This window comes from Musa acuminata, chromosome BXJ3-7 (assembly GCF_036884655.1).
Source record: "Musa acuminata AAA Group cultivar baxijiao chromosome BXJ3-7, Cavendish_Baxijiao_AAA, whole genome shotgun sequence".
NCBI lineage: Eukaryota > Viridiplantae > Streptophyta > Magnoliopsida > Zingiberales > Musaceae > Musa > Musa acuminata.
Window position 1 is genome coordinate 7,905,073 of NC_088355.1, and position 22,890 is coordinate 7,927,962.

Below are 22,890 nucleotides of genomic sequence, written 5' to 3' on the forward strand. Positions count from 1 at the left end.
AAATAGTAAATGAATGAATTTAATACAAAAGGAGCTCAGACTCTTCAATTTTCAATATAATTCTTAAAATTTTTAGATCAACTAATTAATATATTTAACTAGAATAATTTTTTCTCTGAGATAACTTAATATATTAGTACAATATAATAGTATAATATAAATAATTAAAACAAGAATAAATAACACATAGTATTGTTAGGATAAGGGTCGGCACTAAAAGTAGGGGTGAATTAGTGCAGCGGATAAAAATATCGGTTTCAAAACTTTGTTATTATTAAAAATCGTTTCCGAGAAAAAATCGATTTCGAAAATATCTTTATATTGAAAGCATACAGAAGTATAGTTGATATAAAGGAAGGAAGGCAGTTTGTAATTAAAGAGTTTTGCAGTAAAGATAAATTGCTCAAAATAATGAAACCAAATTTTTAGAGTGGTTCGGTCAACGTGACCTACATCCACTTTCGGCTTCCTCCTCCGACGAGGTCACCGGCGTGTCCACTAGAGGCATTCCTTCAATAGGCGAAGGCCAATAACTTTTTACAACTCAATTCTCCTTTTACCGGGTTTAGGAGATAACCCTTAGACCCTCATTCACTCCTCTTTCAAACTATTCTAACTCTTTAGAACTTTGAGATGAGCTTATACAAGATTGCACCAGCGTTTCTATACTTTTTTTTCACTCAATACTTGCAAGTCGTAGGAAGAAGAGCATATTAGGCACAGTATGTGTGTGCTCAACATTTTTAATTTCAAAGAAGAAAACCAAGAGGAGTATGCATGCAAATATAATTGACAACAGAAAAATGATTTGATTGGAGATCAACTACACATGATCAAGCTCACACGTTCAGAAGAGATAAGAAAGGTCTTACATATCTATAAAATGGCAAATCGAGAAGCCTAAACTCGCCTTCAGCAAGAAGAGAAAGCTGGGGGTAGGACCTCGTCTGTTGCCGCATCAGCCTGCATCCATCGAAGCCTCAAAAGGACGAAGGATTAGAGGCGGAAAAACCACCTTTTGAAACCCTAAATGAAAGGTTTTAGGAAGAAAAAGAAACATCAGTCGCACAAAATCATGATTTGGGTGTCAACGAGGGACTGTCTTGGACTTGAGTTCCAAACTTTTGAAGTTTCACACTAGATGATGTCGAATGGATGAAGAAATGTGTGCTTCGGTGCTCATCCACCGTTCAAGAACAGCAGGCTCACCAATCGACTATGATTCAAGAATCAAAGAAAACAACCTCTTAGTGTCCTATCCAATTTGATACTGCATTAGTTGGAAGCCCTTTCTTTCTCCGGAGCATTATTGTGCAAGGAATCTATAACAAAAAACAAAGTAAATAGTAATTACAGATAACCCTTATAGTTAACTATGATTACTATCCCGATTTTTATACTTTAAAAAATAGTATTGTGATCTTTACACTTGTGAAGGCGAAACATTTAACGTCAATTATTCTTTCATCATTAATTTTCTCAATTAAAAAAAATTAAAAAGAGGCGAACGAAGAAAATAAAAATATATTTTTTATTTTTTAATTATATATATAATTATATATATAAATATATTAAATATGCTAATCGTTTTTCTCCTCTATTCTTTTCCATGCTCGCTCTTGACCGCCTTTGCTTGACCTATGCTCTCGACCGTCGCCTGTCCTGCGCCACTCACTATCGTCGCGCGGAACCCGCTTGACCGATGTTGCTCCTGCATCGCTTGCCGCTGCCTCTCCTGCACTGCTTGTCATCATTGCTCTTACACCGCTCGACCGCCACCTCTCCTGTATCGTTCGTTGCCATCGCAATTAAGGCATTTAAACTTGTGGAAGAAGGTATCTTCCAAGAAGAGAGAATTGTTAACCTGCTTCAAAAACCTGGTTGGGATGAAAATTTTAATGATTTCCCGAACTCGGACACTTCAAGATAATCTTTCTAATCTTTGAGCCCAAGTAGCAGCAAACTAGAGAGGCATAGCTCTCATCAAGGAACTCGTTGATCAGTATGATTTAGTGACTGTCCAAGCATACATGTCCTTTGTACATAAAAATGCTAAAGCAGCTGTGAGAGAGATGCTCAAAGTAGTTGCAGCTAGGGTGAAACAAGAAAAGGGATATGCTATTGTTGAAGAAGAAGATTATATGGATGATGGTTCTGCAAGCCACCTGAAGCTCAGCATGGACACTGAAAAAGTTGAAGCTAAATTTGAACTTTGAAGGTACCAGCCTAGAGGTTTATGACAATTGGAATGCAAGAGCGACGGTGGTCGAGTGGGTCCGGTGCGGTGCAGGAGAGGTGTTGGTCGAGTGGTGTAGGAGTGACGACAACGAGTGGTGCAGGAGAGGCGATGGTGAGCGATGCAGGTGCAACGATGATCGAGCGGGTCCAATGCGATGATGGTGAATGGTGCAAGAGAGGTAGTAGTCGAGCGGTGTGGGATCGACGGTGGTCGAGAGTGCAGGTCGAGCGTAGGAAAGAGGAGAGGAGAAAACATATTTAGAATATTTTTAAAAATATATATTTAATAATTTTAAAATAAAATTATATTTTTATCCTCCCCATTTGTGTCGTTTTTGCATGTGACAATATGTGTAATTTTTTTCGTCGAGAAAATTAATGACGTGAGAAGAATTTAGGTTAAATATTTCTCTTTCGTAAGTGTAGGACCCTAATACTATTTTTTAAAGTATAGGGACCAATATGTTAATCATAATTAACTATAGAGGTTATATGTAGTTACCCAGTAATATCCCCCAACCAAAGTAAACAAGGCAAGTACACCCAAATCAACTCCTCCCTCGGAAAACTCGGCCTCCATCATCTGCCCGGAGCAATAAATTCATGTATATAGAGCAAGTATCATCACTTACTACGATCTCTGCTCAGTTTCCCTCCTTCCTCGGATGTGCGGACTTGGGGCTACAAAATAAATGCTGATTCGAAAGAAGTAGAAGTCAGGGAGGTGGCGATACGGAGGATAAAAGGTTAAGAGTCAGGGAGGGAACCAGTAATGTGGACACGAGTGATACAGAAGCAACCAAACAACGAGGGAAGAGATAGAGAGAGGGGTACCGTCGGGAGATGTTGCTTGTCATTGGTCGTCGATTACCAATCGTCGATCACCAACCACTACCGATCACCTTTCTTAGGAGGGAGTCGCTCGTCGCTGGAGGAGGGATGTTTTATAGTGCCATTTCATTCCTTCCTTAAGCTTTAGATCTAAAGATATTTAATATTAATCGTAGGATTTAAAAAGTTGCATATCCTTTATAATCTACGGTGTAGATTGTAATCTATATAATTTAATATATAAAGGGTGATTTCTTAGAAAATACCCCTTTTTTTGGGGCATTTTCCAATCGATAAGCTATTTTATTATTATTATTTAAACAGTACCTCTTAATTTTTTATATACCCAAATTATCTCTAAATTTTTTTTACCTTTACAATATTTTTGACTTATTTCAGTGTTTTGATCACCATAATAAAAATATCATAAATTATTTAAATAGATTTTTGAAGTCAACTATACTAATTATAAATCTAAAAATATGGTATGATAATGATTTATAAGAAATGATGATCAAAGAGACATAATATGATATTTCTTATAATGTTTTCAATACATAAATAAAATACTATAAATGTTATTGAAAAATGTCATAAACAAACTAAATAAAAATATTGTAACAGTTGAAAACTGGTAAAAAAAATTTGAGGGGTATTTTAGATATTTTTAAATTAGTGAAAAAAAGAATGGTACCTTTTGAGAAATGGTGAAAATATAAATACTTTCTATAAAAATAATTTAAAAATAAATATATAAATTAATGACAAAACATACATTGTCACAAATATAAGATTTAGTGACAATGATCAAAATTATTATCAACTAAGATGTTATGTGTCATAATATGACCATTTTATCACAAATTAAATTTATGTTGTCAATGATGATAATAATATTATCACTAACATTTAAATTTTTTAGATTTAGTATTAATTTTTAGTGATAAATTATGATTTTATCATAAAAAATCTCTTTGATGATAATCTTATCACTAAACTATCTTTTTAGTGATAATTTTAAATATTTATGATAATTTTTTTTGTGACTAATAAAATATTTTCCTGTAGTGTAAGCGTTTGAAGTTTTGTTGATGGAAGATTGTGCACCTATTAGGGTCAGTACATAGGGTAGAGAGAGAGAGAGAAACATATGTTTTTCTTAAATTAAATATTGATGGAAATTTAATCCTTTGGTAATTAAACAAAAATTACTAACTACGTCGTAGTTAGTAAGATTTTTACAAACTACGTTGTAGGTTGAAATGAGCACCTATGTGGATGGTGCTATAATATACTCGTGGCATAAGCTTGTCCTCTACATTCTTTGTTGTTACATGCTCGAAAATAAATTTTATAATTGATTTTAATTACATTTCTATTTAATTAGATAAAATATATTATAAATTTGATTATAGTTATCGATTATTAGAAAGAAAATTTATTTTGTTAGAATTTCTTAGGAAATTACTTATGAGAGACTCTCATACTTTCTTATCCTAGATCTCCTGTTCTCATCCATAAATAAACATGATATACCTAAATCTCTATTTCATCACTTATAAAGGTCTTATGAAAAAGATAAAAAAAAGAAGAAAATGAGTCTTCTTCTCCTTGCATATTCATATCGTTATAATTTTCAGATTCGATAATAGTATATTTACAAATCAGATAAAATTTTTTTGATAAAATTTTTTTAATTGATTTTGAAAGGTACATAATTTTGATCTTGATATATCGTTATTTAATTTTTTCGTATAACAATAATATAATTATATTTTTTATGCTCACAATTAGTATCAAAGCCTATTTTGAAATCAAATTTCCTACATTATAAAAGCATTAGATTGTTTTTGTGTTAGATCTATTTTATGTTATCTCCCTTTGCCTACAAACGGTGATATGATCTATTTAGTTTAACCTACCTGCCTTAGTCGCTTGCTTATCGGTGACTAAGGTTTCTTGCCCACATGGGTGAAATCGTATTGCTCGGTTTTGATCGATGGGTTATAGTCAGTAGCTTGCTGTCGACTATGACATTACATAGGGCGATAATATGCTATGATCGATAATAGGCATCGGTGTGGTGTTGGTTATGGCCACTTGTGAGTCGAGGGGTCATAGTAGGAAAGAGTTGTCATGATAGGGTATTGCAACAAGAAAGAATGGCCATGACAATGGAACTTAGCAAAGGCATTTGGTGGATAGCGATCAATGACAACGGGCAGTGTTGATGTGGGTTGCAGTCGGGTTGATGTCGTTGCTATTGGTCGCATAGGAAGGTGGACGCTGAATGGGAGGGTGGCAGCCTATAGTGACTACTGACCTTGTCACAAGTAGCGACGTTATTGCCTTTGACCAATTGTCGCACAATAGATGCGTTATAGTTCCAAGAGGTTGTGACAGTGTTATTGGCTGCAACCGACATCGATGGGTCACTGGTAGGTTGTAGAGGTAGTTCAGGATTGGGTGTACAGATGACGGAAGGTTGTGTATAGCAAAGGCAATGCAAGTGGCGATGACATATCATCGATCGATTGCTAAGAACAACCATGCACTGTGACGGTCGCTTGCCTTGCGTAGGTAGTGACAATAGAGAAGAAAAAGAATTCGAGTTTTCAACTATTAAAAGACTATTTTGCCCTTCTAAATTATTTTTAATTTCAATCAGTATCCTCTTACAATTCTATCATTTAGAAATCTGATATTTTCAATATATGTCTCGACAAAATTATGATTTTATCATTCAAAAATAAAATTATATCCAACTTATGTCATCAAATATAAAATTGACTAATTTGACATACTTTAATCAAATATTTTGATCAAACTTCATTATGACAGTATTTTAACTACATGACTAGATTTAGAATTGATTAATCTCATTGATCGAATTTAGAAAAAGTTAATTTTTTACTAATATTTTACTTTGTTCAACTTTAATTTTGATTGTCATAATTGGGCTAATGTTTAGCCCAATTCTTAGCCTATCTAATTAAATAGGCTTGGCTGGTCTAGTTTAGAGTTCTATAATGAAAAAAATATAAATTATGATTTTCTTTTATATTTTTCATATGAAATATTAGCAAAATTTTATTATTTGTGATATTTAAATTCTAATTATTAATTTAGGTATTTATTTCTTTATTGATATGTATACATTTAAAATTATAAAATAATTTTTTTTTATAAAAAAACATAATTTATGTTTTATCATGATTACAATCATAATATGAGTTTTCTTTTATGTTGAATAATATTCAATAATTTATTATTATTATTATTAAATTATTTATGTGTAAATTAGATAAAAAAAAATATTTAGTGAATATTATTTATAACTTATATCTCTATGTTTTATTTGACTTGTAGCTACCAAGATGACCTAGGATGATAGGCTTATGAGATATAAATTATAATAAATATTTTATCATTTATGTAGAATGGTTAGAACATGTGTAGTTAATACTGTGTGTATTAGATTTTGACCTAGCATTACTTGTTGAAAGACATGTAGACTTAAGTAATAAAAGTATTATAAAATAAATTAATAAAATAAATATTTAGAAAATATCTAATAGACTTTGTCTAATGTTATAGGAATAACAATTGCAAGTAACATAAAAACTTCATTATCACTTGCAACTAGTGTACAAGAATATTTGAGGCTATTAAAGATATATTTAAATCCGTTGATAAGTCATTGGTTAATATATTTATAAAGGAATCAACTGTAACTCAATATAATGACACTTCAAGGATTAAGGATCACATCCTCAATATGACTGATAAAGCTAAAAACTTAAAATATTAGACATAAATATGGACGTGTCTTTTCTTGTGAAATTTATTTTTAATTCTCTTTCTCCTTAGTTTGACTTATCCAAAATTAACTGTAATATAAATATAAATAAATAAGACTTGAATGAGATGACTAGTATGTATGTATAGTAAAAAAGAACTAAGGTTAAGACATAAAAGATTTTATAATTTTCTCACTATGACTTAAGGAGTTGGTAATAAAAAAAAAGTTATAGCATCCACAAAATAAATTGTGAAGTCTAGAAATATTAAGTAGACTAATGCAAAAATGAGCCTTCATGATAAAGTGTTTATTTGTGATAAGAAATAATATATGAAAATTAATTATGTTCAATGCAAGACTTAGTTCAATAAGAAAGATATAAGCTCGTATATTTTAAATTAAACATTATAGAGGTTCTTTCCAAGGTGGATTGATTTTAGTTCTTCAACTCAGTTACTAATAATATTTAAGGTTTTCTTAAAACTGAAAACTAAAATAACATAAAAGATTTATCGTTATAGGGAATTGTTTCAAAGTGAAAGTGATAGTAGTGACAACTTATCATTTATACCTAGAGACGGGTTATCTGATAAATCTTGCAGACACATATTATATTATTTACTATTTCTAAAAATTTATTTTTTTTTATCTAGAATTGATTAGTTAGGATATTATCTTTCTTTTAGTAATGATAAACTCATTATATTTTATGATTTAATAAAAGTTACTTCTGAAATTTTATATAATAGTTTATATAAAATTAATTTATAAAGACATTAGTTGGCTTACAATTAAATATTTGTGTGAAACATAATTTCAATGATAAGAAATCTTTTATATTATGACACAGACTTTTAGATCATATCTTCAAATAGAGAATTGAAAGATTAGTAAAGTTCGCTATTTTGAAAGGTTTAGACCTAATTTTGATGTTTGCATAGATTGCATTAAGAAAAAGTAAATTAAGGAAGTAAAAAAAGTTATCACAAGAGGTAAAGAATTTCTTGAGATTATTTATGCTAAAATCTATAAACAACTTAATATTTCTTATCTTAATGGAGAGAAATATTTCATCATATTTATGGATGACCTATCAATATATGATTATGTGTATCTAATATATGAAAAATCTTAAGCTATTGACACCCTTAAGGTATACACAAATGAGGTCGAAAGATAATTAGATAAAAAAATTAAAATTATCAGATCTAATAATGATAGTTTTATTGTAAATATGATGAGTTAGGTTAGAATCATAATCATTTTACTATATTCTTAGAAAAATATGATATATGTGCTCAGTATACCTTATCAAGTATATCATAACAGAATTATCTTGTTGAAATATGAGATCGTACTCTTTTAAGCATTATTAGAAGCATGATGAGTTATTCCTTTGTACTTTAAGTTGATGTAAAGTGAAGCTCATAGAACAGTTATATATATCTTAAATTGAATTCCTAGTAATTTGGTTCCATCAACTCAATTTTGGTTATAGATTAATAGAAAATCTAGTTTGAGAAATTCACATATTTGAGGTTATCCTACAAAGATAAAAGTTTCAATCCATATGAAATAATTAGATCCAAGATTTATTTCTAGATATTTTATTAGTTGTACAAAAAAATTCAAGGGATGTATATTTTATTATCATAATTATAGTACGAGAATGGTAAAATATGGTAATGCATGGTTTGTAAAAAATGACAAAATTAATGAGAGTGAAAAAATCTCAAAAGATTAATTTTGATATAGAGAACATAAGGTTGATACTCCTTTATCAATTTTCATTCAAGAGGTTATTATTCCTTAAATCACTGAATGAATTAATAAGGGTGAATAATAAAATAATATTGATAAATTATCACATGATATTGATGTCACCGCTGATATTGTAGAATAACTATAATCAATATTTTTTATATGATCTTAATGGTAAAAGAGATTTTTCATGATTATATGATATATCTAAAAGAATTAGATTGTGACATAATAATAAAAAAGGATCTCTTATCATGTCATAAGTCATAGAAAACACCAAATAGATGGTTTGATGCAATAAAAAAAAAGTTAAAATTAATAAACTAAAATGATATATGTGAACTCATTAAATTATCTAATAACTATAAAAGAATCATTTATAAATTGATCTTTAAGACAAAACATAACTCAAAGGGTAATATCGAACGATATAAAGTCAAATTTATGATTAAAAGTTTTTTTTTCAGAAAGAAAACATCACCTATAACGAGACATTTTCTTTTGAAAAAGGATTCATTGAGGATCGTTATGATATTAATAACTCTTTATGATCTTGAGTTATATCAGATGCATGTGAAAGCAATATTTCTTAATGAAACAACTTAAAGGATTTGTGGAGATGGAAAAAAAAAGTTTGGTTTATAAACTTCAAAAATCTATTTATGAACTTAAATAAACTTTCAGATAATTATATATAAAGTTTTATGATATCATTACTTTTTTCGGATTTAAAAAAAATATTATTGATCAATCTCTATATCTAAAAGTCAACCGGAGCAAGTTTATTATATTGATATTATATGTGAATGATATTTTGCATGTTAATAGTGATCTTAGTTTATTATATGAAATCAAGATGTTTTTTAATAAGAATTTTAATATGGTTGATATGAATCAAGCAGTTTATGTTATTGACATTGAGATATTTAGGGATAAATCTTAACGATTATTAGGACTATCTAAGAAAAAATATATTAATTGAATCTTAGACAAATTTAGTATATAGTTTTACTTAGCTAATAATGCACATATTACTAGAGGAGAAAGTTTATTATAATAAAATGAAGGATAATTCTTATATATGTGTAGTTAAAAGTTTATTATATACTCAAACTTATATGAGACCATATATCAGTTTTATAGTTCAAATACTAGGTAAATACTAAGACAACCCGGGAATGAAATATTAGAAAGTTATAAAGAAAGTAATAAGATATTTGATAGGGATGAAAGTCTACATGCTCACATATAAGAGATTATATCAGTTTGAAGTAACAAGATATTCAAATATTGATTTTGTAAGTTCCTCGACAATAGAAAGTCCACTTCAGGATTCATATTCATGTAAATTTGAGGCATAATTTCTTAAAAAAATTTAAAGTCATTGTTTATAAATTTGTGATATGCTTTTAGGTCACAAATATATTAGGAATGAGTCGACACTAAGAGGGGGCGGCGGGTGAATTAGTGTAGCGGGAAAAACGTCGGTTCTGAAAAATATTTTGTTTCGTATGATCAAATCGATTTTAGAAATGCTTAACTTTGAAGGCAATAAGAAGAGCGTAACAAGTAATGAGAAGACAATTTGCAATTTAAAGTAAATTGCTCAAAGTAAAGGCAAACCAGATTTTTATAGTGGTTTGATCGTCGTGACGTACATCCACTCCACCGATTCCTCTTCCGTCGAGGCCATCGGCATCCACTATCGATCTTCCTTCAATAGGCAAAGACCAACTACCTTTTACAACTCGATTCTCCTTTTATCAGGTTTAGGAGATAACCCTTACACCCCACTTACTCCTCTCTCAAACTATTCTAACACTTAGAAGAAGGAGAGGAGTTCACACAAGATTACAGCAACGTTTCTTTTCTTTTTTACTCTCAAGTCTTATGTAATTTAACCAGGGATGAGAGGGGTATTTATAGGTCTCAAGTTGATTCAAACTTGGAGCCTAAAAATATCTCATCCCGGGTTTCCTAAGTATGGGCGATACCACCACTAGTGTCAGTCTGACACTGATACTGCACTGGGCGGTACCACCGCCTGACACCCTGCCACTAGGTGGTACTACTGCCCATAATTCCTGGGGTGCTGTTCCCCAGGCGGTGCCACCACCGGCCAGGCTTTCAACATCCTAGTTAGGCCTTGAATCTGGCCCAAATCAACCCAACTTCGGGCCCAATTGACCCCTAACAGGGTTGATGGGATTACCTCCCAATCTCAACTCCAATTATGTGCTAACTACGATTCCTAAGACATATTCTAAGAAAAATAAGTCAGATTTCTTCCGGCTCCAGCGAACTTTCGACGATCTCTCGACAATGTTCCGACGGACTCCTAGCAAGCTCCTGGACTTCACGATAATCTTCTTGGTGAGTTCCAATGAGCTTCTTTGGTAAGCTCCTGGACTTCTCGGTTAGTTCCGGCAGAACTTCCGACGAAAGTTCGGCCTTTCGACGAACTCTCGAACTTCCAACAAAATCGTGGTCTTAACTCCGAGACTTCAATTTGCTTTATGCCTTGCTATCATAGTTAATCCTACACACATAAAAACACACTTCGAACTAGACAATTATTACTAAGCATGAATCATGTCATCCGGCATGTCATTGGTCCATCGACGCTTCATCTGATTCTTCGGCGCATCGTCCTCTCTTGTAGCTTATTGCTCAATCGGCCAGTTGACCTCTACAACTCCGATATCCTTGGCACAATATCCGCTCTTATTGGCCCGATGCCCGAAACCATGGCCCGAAGCCTTCTGTCAATATGTCGACTAATCCTTCGACGCGACGTCCAATCTTCTGACATGTTTCTCTAACCCAACATGATTCTTCCTACTTTAAATGTCTCTCCCTGATCGAAGCATCCCGCGTCACTTAAAACACAGATCAAATCATAAATACTATCAATTGGTTTCATCATCAAAATCCGAGATTCAACAAAATTAAGTATTATAGTTGTAAAATTTTATTTCAAGATTGAGTATGGTCGACTTAGTTGTCAGGCCACTGAAGATATCTCGTGATAGGACCATAGTAGTTTTCTTCTCTAAGAATGATAAGTACTATAATGGTTCTAAGCATATCGAGATAAAACACTTAATAGTTAGAGAAAGAGTCCAAAAATGATAAGTGTCAATTATGAACCTAAGTACTATTTTGATTATTACTGATCTATTTACTAAAGCTTTAATAGTGTTTAAGAACCATAAAATGAAACTTGTAATCAACTCATAAAGATAAAGTGATGCATATTTAAGTGAATATTTTATAAATATTTTTTCTTTATACACTTAATTAAATTTATTTATTTTGTGATCCTATTTATATTTATGTTTATGTATATTATAGTTGCATATGATAACATTAAAAATTATTATCAATAAAATTTTATTTTATTTATTTTAATTTTAAATTTTTTTATATCTTACTAATTAATGGGTCAAGCGAGAGAATTTAAGATTATATAACCTTATTTCATTAGGTAAAATATCTTATATATCTAATTAGATTCTAATTATGATTATCGATTAATAGAAAAAACATCCATTTTAGATTCGTTGTCATCTATTTAACAAAAACTCACAAAGACTATACACAATAAAAGATATATTCTCAAACTCTCCAAATTCATATTCTATAGATTATAGTAATCATGTGAAAAGATAAGAAGATAATATAAAGTAAATCTAGTTTTTTTTTTATATATGACATTATATTTATAAATCAGATAAATATTTTCTAAATGACATAAGAAGATAAGCAATGATTATCTTGATTTATTATAATTTAATTCTAAATTTTGGCATTAAAGTTTTTTAATATAATAATAATAGAATTATCATTTTAAAGTTTAGATTATAAGGTTTGAGATTTCCGCCTCATCGTAGCCTCACTTTTCTTATGGCTTGGAAATTCCGTTCCTCGTTTGCAGCGTCACTTTCCTCATCTTGTGTCGGTCTCCACATAAATAACTTCTTTGGATGACATAGACAAAGGGAATAGCCTGCGTTTTGTCGGGGAAAGAAATCAGAGAGAGAGAGAGAGAGAGAGAGAGAGATCTGATTGAAATGGAGAAGACGAGCACAGTTTGTGTGAAAGGTGGTTCAGGCTACATCGGTTCTTGGCTTGTCAAGAAGCTCTTACAGAGAGGCTATCACGTCCATGCTACAGTCAGGAACTTAGGTATCTCCACAATATAGTATACGTTGGCTTGATCTCCTCAGACTTGATCAGAGCATGTGTATCCACGGCAGGAGATGACTCCAAGGTTGGGCATCTCAGGAGCCTCCCCGGAGCTGATGCAAGGCTTTCTCTTTTCGAATCCGATCTCTACAGTGCAGAGACGTTCGAGCCTGCGATCCGAGGGTGCGAGTACGTGTTCCTGGTCGCTACCCCCATGCATCACAGCCCCAACTCCCAGGTTAGGGAACTTTGATCTCTTTCTAGAGAGAGAGAGAGAGAGAGAGAGAGAGAGAGACGCATGCATCCAATTCCAACACCCATGTGTGTTTTGTATAAATGACACAGTTCAAAGACACCAGCGAAGCGGCGGTGTCAGCGATCCGCACCATCTTGCGGTTGTGTGAGCTCTCCGGAACAGTGAGGCGCGTCATCTACACTGGTTCTGTCACAGCTGCGTCGCCTTTGAAGGAAGACGACACCGGCTTCAAGGATTCCATCGACGAGTCTTGTTGGACTCCTCTCAACCTCTCCTACGCCGATTTTCTGAAGGTCTCTCTCTCTCTCTCTCTCTCTCTCTCTCTCTCATATCACACCCATCGTCACTAAGTCTTCGATGCGAGGCCATAGGCTTATATTACGTCGAAGACGCTGTCCGAGAAAGAATTACTGATGGCGAACGAGAAAGCAGAGCGAGGACTCGAGGTGGTGAGCCTAACGTGTGCCTTGGTGGGAGGCGATGCGATTATACCTCATACACCAGAGAGCGTGGAAGTAATGGTGTCGCCAGTGACCGGCAAGAAGTTGCCCCACGAGTGTCTGAGGTATCTGCAGGCAGTGCTGGGATCAGTACCACTCGTACACATCGAGGATGTCTGCGAAGCTCATGTGTTCTGCATGGAGAGGGAGTCAATGTCCGGCAGATTTCTGTGTGCCGTCGCCTACCCAACAATGCAAGACATCGTCAATCACTATGCTGAGAAGTATCCTCAACTTCCGATACTGATCCGAGAGTGAGCTTCCGCTTCTCCTCTTCCTTCTTCTTCGTAGGCATCGAGTTAATTGGTTACTGGTGGCTGGTTTCAGGGTGGAAGGGGAGGGGATAAGGATTCCATGCAGTTCTACTAAGCTGGAAGAGATGGGGTTCAAGTACAAGTATTCTGTGGAGCAAATATTAGAAGGTAGTGTTGAATGCGCCAAGAGGCTTGGAACATTCGAAGCATGAATCTAATGTTGGTTCAACATGTCGCATGAAGAGCAAATAGAACATCTTCACATGCATGCTTGATGTCCCATACTGTATTTGTTGGTCATGAATCCATGAACACAAGGCTTGTTGATATCTCCTCCAGCTGACTTGCGTTTCTTGTAATAATCAATCTCTAGCATGTCTTACAGAAAATATGTTTGAACGAGCAAGAACTACACCATATATATCAATTCACAATTACAATGAACAAGAATGATGAACACTCCTTCAGCTAATTGCGGTCGAGTAATTTTAGATACCGTGATGCAGTATCTAGCGCCCTTCGACCCTTACAAGCGGCTGGAGAAGAACCTGGAACCGAGGGAAGTATCTACCTTGGGATCAACCAAATAGGTGTTTGGGCTGGTGGAAGCCCACAGATTGGGCTTTATCAACCCATAGTCCAACCCCACTTAATCTAATCCTAATTCTTATTAAAGGGTGTGGGTTGCTATGTTTTAGAGGCAGAAAAAGATTATAAAAGGGCAACAACAAAAAGGAGAAGAAAAAGATAAAAAAACAAGAGAAAGGAAGGGAAGAAAACAAGGACAACGCAGAGAGACTGTTCTCATCTCAAGTTAGATCAAATATACAGTAGACACTTGCTGTGATTACTTGGGGAGGTTTTAGATATTGTGGACAGTGACGTGATCCTTGTATCCCTGTTATTCTCTTATGATTGTTGCTAGGGTTTAGGGCAAGAGATTGAGATTTGTATATTTATTATTTTCATAGTGGATTATCTCTAGTTTACCCCGTGGTTTTTACCCTTCCTATTGAAGGGATTTTCCAAGTATATCTTAGTGTTCTATTTGATCGTGGTTCCATTTAATTCCGCTACATGTTATGGCCTGCTAGTATTTGTTCATATACAAAAGTTATTTCTCTTTATATCCCCATCAACTTGTATTAGAGCGGGGTTTTGGTGATTTAATTTTTGTATTTAAACATGGAGGCCAGTAATATTTCTCGCATGATTAGTTTGAATGGAAACAATTGAATGATATGAAAATTAAGAATGAAAGATCTCTTATATTGCAAAGATTTGTATGGACCTTTGCAAGGGGATAATACAAAACCTATAATTATGACAGATGATGAGTGGAAGAGATTAGATCAAAAAACAATTGAGTTTATTAGACAGTGGCTTGATGATAGTGTCATTTACTATGTTTCTACTGAAATTTCTACATATTCTCTTTGGAAAAAGTTGGAAAGTCTCTATGAAAGAAAAACAGCTAGCAACAAAGCTTTTTTTATTAGAAAACTTGTGAACCTAAAATATAGAGAGGGTGTTTCTATTGCTGAGCATTTGAATGAAATGCAAAATATTACTAACTAGTTATCCTCTATGAAAATGCCCCTTGATGATGAGTTGCAGGCATTGTTACTTCTCAGTTCATTACTAGAAAGTTGGGAGACACTGGTGGTTTCCCTTAGTAATTCTATGCTAGATGGTATTGTCACTACGAGTCAAGTAACAAACAGTTTGTTGAATGGGGAGTTGAGAAGAAAGAGTTCAGCAACATCTCAAAATGATTTACAAGCACTTATCTCAGAGAACAGAGGAAGATCAAAATCTAGAAGCAGTTCACGCATGGGTAGAAGCAAGTTAAGATCAAGAAAATATATTGTTTGCTATAACTGTGGTGAGAAAGAACATTACAAGAACCAATGTAAGCAACCATAAAGAACAAGAAAAAAGAAAAAGAAGTGGAGTCAACAGAGTCAAAAGATAATATCACAGCTATAGTGCAAGGTGGTAATTATTTGATTTTGTCTCTTTCTGATGATATTTTTTCTTGTGTGTGTCAGGATCTTGAGTGAGTGATTGACACAAGTGCTTCTTATCATGCTATACCACAGAGGGAGTTTTTTGCAACATACAGGTTTGAAAATTTTAGTGTTGTCAAGATGGGCAACTATGACACAGCAGATATCATTGACATTGGTGATATCCACATAAAGACCAACCTTGGTTGCAAGTTGGTGCTTAAGGATGTGAGGCATGTGGTTGACTTGAGGCTGAATTTAATTTTAGTTGGAAGACTAGATAATGATGACTATGAAAACAGATTTCACAAAGGGCAATGAAAGCTCAGTAAGGTTTCTCTTATTGTAGCTAGTGGAAAGAAATGTCATACTTTATACAGGTTGCAGGCTAAAGTTTATGATGAGCAGTTAAATGCTACAAAGAAAGAATTTAGAATGGAGTTATGACATAGGCGATTGGGACACATGAGCCAGAAGGGGCTGCAAGCTCTTTCTAAGAGAGAGGTATTACCATATCTTAGAGGTATACATTTGAACCCTTGTATTGATTGTTTGGCTAGTAAACAACATAGAGTTTCATTTGCTAGTCTTACTATATCTAGAAAAATACATACCTTAGACCTTGTCTATGCATATGTATATAGTCCTTTGAGGACAAAAACTCATAGTGGATCTGTTGATGTTTTTGGTATAAGTGGTGCACTTTATTTTGTCACTTTTATAGATGATTTTTCCAGAAAAGTTTGGACCTATGCTTTGAAGACCAAAGATCAGGTTATTAATGTTTTCAAAGAGTTTCATACTAGGGTTCAAAAGAAGATAGAAAGGTAATTGAAATACATAAGATCAGATAATGATGGTGAGTATACAAGATTATTTAATGATTATTGTAGGTCACATTGGATCCAACATGAGATGACAATTCATGGTACACCTCAGTATAATGCAATTGTAGAGAGGATGAACCGCACCATCATGGAAAAGATCAGATGTATGTTTTCACAGGCCAAGCTACCCAAAAGGTTTTGAGATGAGACTTTGAGGACTGCAATTGATGTGATCAACTTGTCACCATGCACAGCCCTAGATAGTGATGTTGCAGAGCATGTATGGTCAGGGAAAGATGTTTCCTATAAGCAGTTGAGAGTGTTTGGTTGTCGTGCATTTACACATGTTCCAGATAATAAGAGGTCCAAGCTGGATGGTAAGACTAAAGAATGTATTTTTTTTGGTTACTCACATGATCATTTTGGTTACAGGCTTTGAGATCCAGAAAGACAGAAGGTGTTTAGGAGCAGATACGTGGTCTTCTTTGAGGATCAAACCTTTGATAATTTGAAGAAAAAGGCACCAGCCAAGACTTCTATAGAAGGATTATCAGATTGTGACCCAGTTATTTCTCTAGTATATTAGGGTGATGGGGGAGATATACAGGAAGATGGTATAGAGCCTGATGTTGATCTACCTACAGGATATGTTGAGCAAGAAGAAGTTGAAGAGCAACTTCCCACAGAACCTTAATTGAGAAGATCTTCTAGACAACGTCAACGTTTCAAAAGATACTCTACAAATGAGTATGTGATGCTTACTGATGCAGGTGAACCAGAGAGTTACTATGAAGCAGTTGAAAGTGAGTAGAAAGATAAGTGGTTAGTTGCTATGCAGGAAGAGATTGATGCTCCTCAGAAGAACTACACTTATGATTTGGTACTACTATCAAATGGAATGAAGACCTTACCAAAAGAAAGACAGGAGATATACTGACAGTTGGTCGACATGACTTCACATTGAGGAGTCATGGGACAGCCTCCCTTATGGGATGAAGGGGGAGGTTGTTGGGCTGGTGGAAGCCCACAGATTCAGCCTATAATGAGATTTATCAACCCATAGCCCAACCCCACTTAACCTAACCCTAATTCTTATTAGAGGGTGTGGGTGGCTGCGTTTTAGAGGCAGAAAAAGGTTATAAAAGGGCAGCAACGAGGGTAGCAACAATTACATCTTGTAGCAGCAAAGAGAAGAAGAAAAAGATAGAAAAACAAGAGAAAGGAATGGAAGAAAACAAGGACAACGCAGAGAGACTGTTCTCAATCATCTAGCAGTGTCCTCATTTCAAATTAGATCAAATCTATAGTAGACTCTTGCTGTGATTACTTGGGGAGGTTTTAGATATTATGGACAGTGACATTATCTTTGTATCCTAGTTATTCTCTTATGATTGTTGCTAGGGTTTAGAGTAAGAGATTGTGATTTGTATATTCATTATTCTCATAGTCGATTATCTCTAGTTTGCCTCATGATTTTTACCCTTCACATTAAAAGAATTTTCCACGTATATCTTGGTGTTCTATTTAATTGTGGTTCCATTTAATTTCGCTACATGTTATGGTCTACTAGTATTTGTTCATATACAAAAATTATTTCTCTTTATATCCCCGAGGAAGCAACGGTGCTGCGGGAAGGAGGAACGCTTTGGTGGCAGGGCAGTTGTTTGGGCCGGGCAACACGATATTTTATATCCATTGTGGTAGTCATTTATATCTATCGTTATATCTAAGTATGACAAATTTAACAACCGTTATTACATAAAATAATAAATTTTTTATGCAATCATATAGAAGAAAATTTTCCATAATAATAAAAATATTGTTCTTTTCAATTTCTTTTCCATAATATGTTGATCGTAGAAATCTAAAGGAGGGAAAATTTTAGTGCAAGAAATTTAGTTTAATTTTATTTAGATATGTATTTATTACATAGTAGGAACTAAAGAAACCAAATACATGTTGATCTTTGGCTGCTACAGAAACTTAAATTCTACCTTCACAACATGGAAAAGAAAAAGGCCAAAACATGATGTAATAAGCTAAGGAAGATTGCTGGCTGGATCAAGCATAAGATTACAACAGTTCAACACCTCCAGACAATGAAGTTTACAGATTTTGCAATCTCCAAAGTTATGTGCAGTGCTGCAACATGATCACAGGTTGTACAACAACAGACGACTTTCACCAAAATTTCAACATGACTCCAAGTTATGCATCGATGGCCTGCTTTCATTACAGAATCACTTCATGATGATGCAACACCTTCCTACAACATTTACTATGTCCATTCTGAGAGAGAAGCTATGTGGAAAGGATATGCCGCAAAAGCAAGTCGCAATTCAACTTGCGGGGAAAACTGTGGTGCTCAACCTTACCTCATTCCACCGGCACCGTCAGTGATCTCAGCTCTGGTAGGAATGCCTGTTTTGGTTAGTGATTCAAGAACTTGGGTTGGCCATATATCAGGAACGCGAGCAGCAGTACAAATGGACAAGATATGTTCCTGAATACTAGCAGAATTCATTGGTCCAGTCCTCAAAGCTAAATCCATAAGAACTCGACATGGTTTTCCACCATCTGTGAGCAGTGTTTTGCAAGTCTAATGATTTCGCTCCGAATAGTTGAATTACATTTGCGTCAATATCACTTACCAGTTTACATTTTTTCTTCTTAAATTTTTAGCTACTAGGATTCAATTTTTCTTTTCAATATTCCTAATTAGGAGGTTTGCATCAGTCTGTTCTCTAAGCTTTGGTCAATAAGAAAAATTCCATTACAAATTGATAAGCTTAGATTTGCTTGATTTGTGTCTTTCTCCAAGTAAAGTAAAGGTGAAAACTTAATGTTTCTTTCTCAATTTTTCCTCTGTAACTTAAAATAAAGAGGTTTTGAGCATCTAATCTACTTGTTTCCAAGCAAATAGGTGTATATCTGCAGTTTATATCCTCATCCATGACAGCATGCTTGTAAAGCTGGTGGGATACACCTTTTTTGGTTTATACAAATCTCAACTTGAGAAGTTTGTGGGTAAGCCATAAATCGCTGTCATGCTCGAAGACATTTCAAACCAATCTACTATCATCAAGTGAACTTCGACATCCAAACGACAGAAATAGAAGTTCCGTTCTTACTTTTCCTATTGGAAGTTGGTGGATGTTGAAATTAATTGCCAATACTTAACAAAAGTCTATTCTCTATGACATCAAAAGTGTAGCAATTATTCTCATACATAGGGATGTGTTTGGTGTTTTGTTACAGAGGTCAATCGGCTAATGGGGGCAACACGTTGGACATCATGGAGGCTTTCAATGTATGGACACGTTCGACTCTTTCTCACATAAAGAATGTTACATCCATGGAAAAGTAGAACATATTCCACAAGGTTGTACATCAAAGAGATGGCTTTGTTCACTCAGACACGGTATTGCGACAGCTCCACCAACGAATGATGGTCCTTAGATGTGATCATTAGATTACATGTCCCGATAAAATTATGATTATATCGTTTGGAAGTAAAATATATCCGATTTATGTCCTCATCTAAAAAAATTATTAATTTTAATTAATATTTTGAGTGTATGACTAAAAAATTAATTTTTAATTTTGATTGATCTATTTGGGCTTATGTATGACTGAGTTAGCCTAATTAAATAGGGCTATCGGTCTAATTTAGGTTCTTTATGAAATTTTAAAAATAAAAAAAAATATGATTTTTAAATAAATTTTTATACGAAATATTGATAAAGTTTTATTATTTGTGATATTTAAATTCTAATTGTTGTTTTATCATGATTGCAATCATAATATGAGTTTTCTTTTATGTTGATGAATATTTAATAATTATTATAATTATTATTTTTTATTAATGAATAAATTAGATCAAAGAATATTTGTTAAATATTATTTATAAAGTATACTCTTAAGTTTTATCTTACTTGTAGTTGTTGTTAAAATAATCTAGGATGGTAGGTTTGCATAATATAAATTATAATTGATCGACTAAGTGAAAAAATTAGATTGTCACTCTATTTAATTAGACAATATATATTATATATCTGATTGAATTCTGATTATGATTATCAACTAATAAAAAAAATTATTTTGGTAATATTTTATTAAAATATAATCTTGAGAGGGACTCTCCTTTTTTTTTTTTTCTAGACTTTATACTTTCGTCTATAAATCGATAAGAACTCTTAGATATTATACACGATACAAGATATATTCTCAACATCTCGAAGTTTATAGATATATTCTCAACATCTCGAAGTTTATATTCTATAGTTGATAGTGGTTCTATAAAAATATATAAAGAGAAAAGAAAGCTAGTTTAGTTTTCTTTATGGATCGATATCATTATATCTTTTGGATCGGACGATAGTACATTTGTAGATTAAATAAAAATTTTCTAAATAACATTGAAAGTTACATAATTTTGATCTTGATTTATTATTATTTGATTTTTAATATTAATATTAATATTTTTTTTTATAAAAGACTAATATAATTATAATTTTTATGCTCAGATGATAAGGTTTGACATTTACATTTCCCTGAGTAGGTAGCTCAGATGATAAGGTTTGGGAATTCAAGTGGCCTACGTTGCAACGTACTTCCCACGTGGATCCACGTGAAACTACTTCGTTGGATGTCATAAACAAAGGGAATATAGCCTGCGTTTCGTTGGGGAGAGAAATCAGAGAGAGAGAGATCTGATTGAAATGGAGAAGACGAGCACAGTTTGTGTGACAGGTGGTTCAGGCTACATTGGTTCTTGGCTTGTCAAGAAGCTCTTGCAGAGAGGCTATCACGTCCATGCTACAGTCAGGAACTCAGGTATCTCCACAGTATAGTATACGTTGGCTTGATCTCCTCGGACTTGATCAGAGCATGTGTATCCACGGCAGGAGATGACTCCAAGGTTGGGCATCTCAGGAGCCTCCCTGGAGCTGATGCAAGGCTTTCTCTTTTCGAATCCGATCTCTACAGTGCAGACACGTTCGATCCTGCGATCCGAGGGTGCGAGTACGTGTTCCTCGTCGCTACCCCCATGCAACACAGCCCCAACTCCCAGGTTAGGGAACTTTGATCTCTTTCTAGAGAGAGAGAGAGAGAGAGAGAGACGCATGCATCCAATTCCAACACCCATGTGTGTTATGTATAAATGACACAGTTCAAAGACACCAGCGAAGCGGCGGTGTCAGCGATCCGCACCATCTTGCGGTTGTGTGAGCTCTCCGGAACGGTGAGGCGCGTCATCTACACTGGTTCTGTCACAGCTGCGTCGCCTTTGAAGGAAGACGACACCGGCTTCAAGGATTCCATCGACGAGTCTTGTTGGACTCCTCTCAACCTCTCCTACGATCGCTTGGCCGATTTTCGGAAGGTCTCTCTCTCTCTCTCTCTCTCTCTCTCTCTCTCTCTCTCTCTCTCTCTCTCATATCACACCTATCGTCACTAAGTCTTCGATGCGAGGCCATAGGCTTATCTTACGTCGAAGACGCTGTCCGAGAAAGAATTACTGATGGCGAACGAGAAAGCAGAGCGAGGACTCGAGGTGGTGAGCCTAACGTGCGCCTTGGTAGGAGGCGATGCGATTACACCTCATACATCACAGAGCGTGGAAGCAATGGTGTCGCCGGTGACCGGCAAGAAGTTGCCCCACGAGAGTCTGAGGTTTCTGCAGGCAGTGCTGGGATCAGTACCACTCGTACACATCGAGGATGTCTGCGAAGCTCATGTATTCTGCATGGAGAGGGAGTCAATGTCCGGCAGATTTCTGTGTGCCGTCGCCTACCCAACAATGCAAGACATCGTCGACCACTATGCTGAGAAGTATCCTCAACTTCCGATACTGATCCGAGAGTGAGCTTCTGCTTCTCCTCCTCCTCCTCCTCCTCCTCCTCCTCCTTCATCGTAGGCATCGAGTTAATTAGTTACTGGTGACTGGTTTCAGGGTGGAAGGGGAGGGGACAAGGATTCCATGCAGTTCTACTAAGCTGGAAGAGATGGGGTTCGAGTACAAGTATTCTGTGGAGCAAATAATAGAAGGTAGTGTTGAATGCGCCAAGAGGCTTGGAGCATTCGAAGCATGAATCTAATGTTGGTTCAACATGTCGCATGAAGAGCAAATAGAACATCTTCGCATGCATGCTTGATGAACCATACTGTATTTGTTGGTCATGAATCCATGAACACAAGGCTTGTTGATATCTCCTCCAGCT

General features: G+C 34.5%; 2 protein-coding genes across 2 annotated transcripts; both read left to right on the forward strand.

Moving 5' to 3' along the window:
- The first annotated feature begins 12,672 nt into the window (after positions 1–12,672).
- On the forward strand, positions 12,673–14,159 carry LOC135642272 (NADPH HC-toxin reductase 1-like). Its single transcript, XM_065158280.1, has 5 exons — positions 12,673–12,820; positions 12,892–13,058; positions 13,166–13,369; positions 13,448–13,830; positions 13,904–14,159. The coding sequence occupies exons 1-5, from the start codon at positions 12,706–12,708 to the stop codon at positions 14,040–14,042; spliced, it is 1,008 nt and encodes a 335-aa protein (XP_065014352.1). The 5' UTR covers positions 12,673–12,705; the 3' UTR covers positions 14,043–14,159.
- A 7,183-nt stretch (positions 14,160–21,342) lies between these two features.
- LOC135642155 (NADPH HC-toxin reductase 1-like) lies at positions 21,343–22,878 on the forward strand. Its single transcript, XM_065158067.1, has 5 exons — positions 21,343–21,502; positions 21,574–21,740; positions 21,840–22,052; positions 22,149–22,531; positions 22,623–22,878. Exons 1-5 carry the CDS (start codon positions 21,388–21,390, stop codon positions 22,759–22,761), a joined length of 1,017 nt encoding a protein of 338 aa, XP_065014139.1. The 5' UTR covers positions 21,343–21,387; the 3' UTR covers positions 22,762–22,878.
- The last annotated feature ends 12 nt before the right edge of the window (positions 22,879–22,890 follow it).

What these genes read in the sequence shown, in the direction of transcription:
- LOC135642155 (XM_065158067.1), top strand. Translation starts at nt 21,388, where the DNA reads ATGGAGAAGACGAGCACAGTTTGTGTGACAGGTGGTTCAGGCTACATT. An exon ending in TGCTACAGTCAGGAACTCAG is followed by an intron (nt 21,503 to 21,573) that starts GTATCTCCACAG and finishes TATCCACGGCAG; the next exon opens with GAGATGACTCCAAGGTTGGG. An exon ending in CTTCCGATACTGATCCGAGA is followed by an intron (nt 22,532 to 22,622) that starts GTGAGCTTCTGC and finishes GACTGGTTTCAG; the next exon opens with GGTGGAAGGGGAGGGGACAA.
- LOC135642272 (XM_065158280.1), top strand. Translation starts at nt 12,706, where the DNA reads ATGGAGAAGACGAGCACAGTTTGTGTGAAAGGTGGTTCAGGCTACATC. An exon ending in TGCTACAGTCAGGAACTTAG is followed by an intron (nt 12,821 to 12,891) that starts GTATCTCCACAA and finishes TATCCACGGCAG; the next exon opens with GAGATGACTCCAAGGTTGGG. An exon ending in CCTACGCCGATTTTCTGAAG is followed by an intron (nt 13,370 to 13,447) that starts GTCTCTCTCTCT and finishes GCGAGGCCATAG; the next exon opens with GCTTATATTACGTCGAAGAC.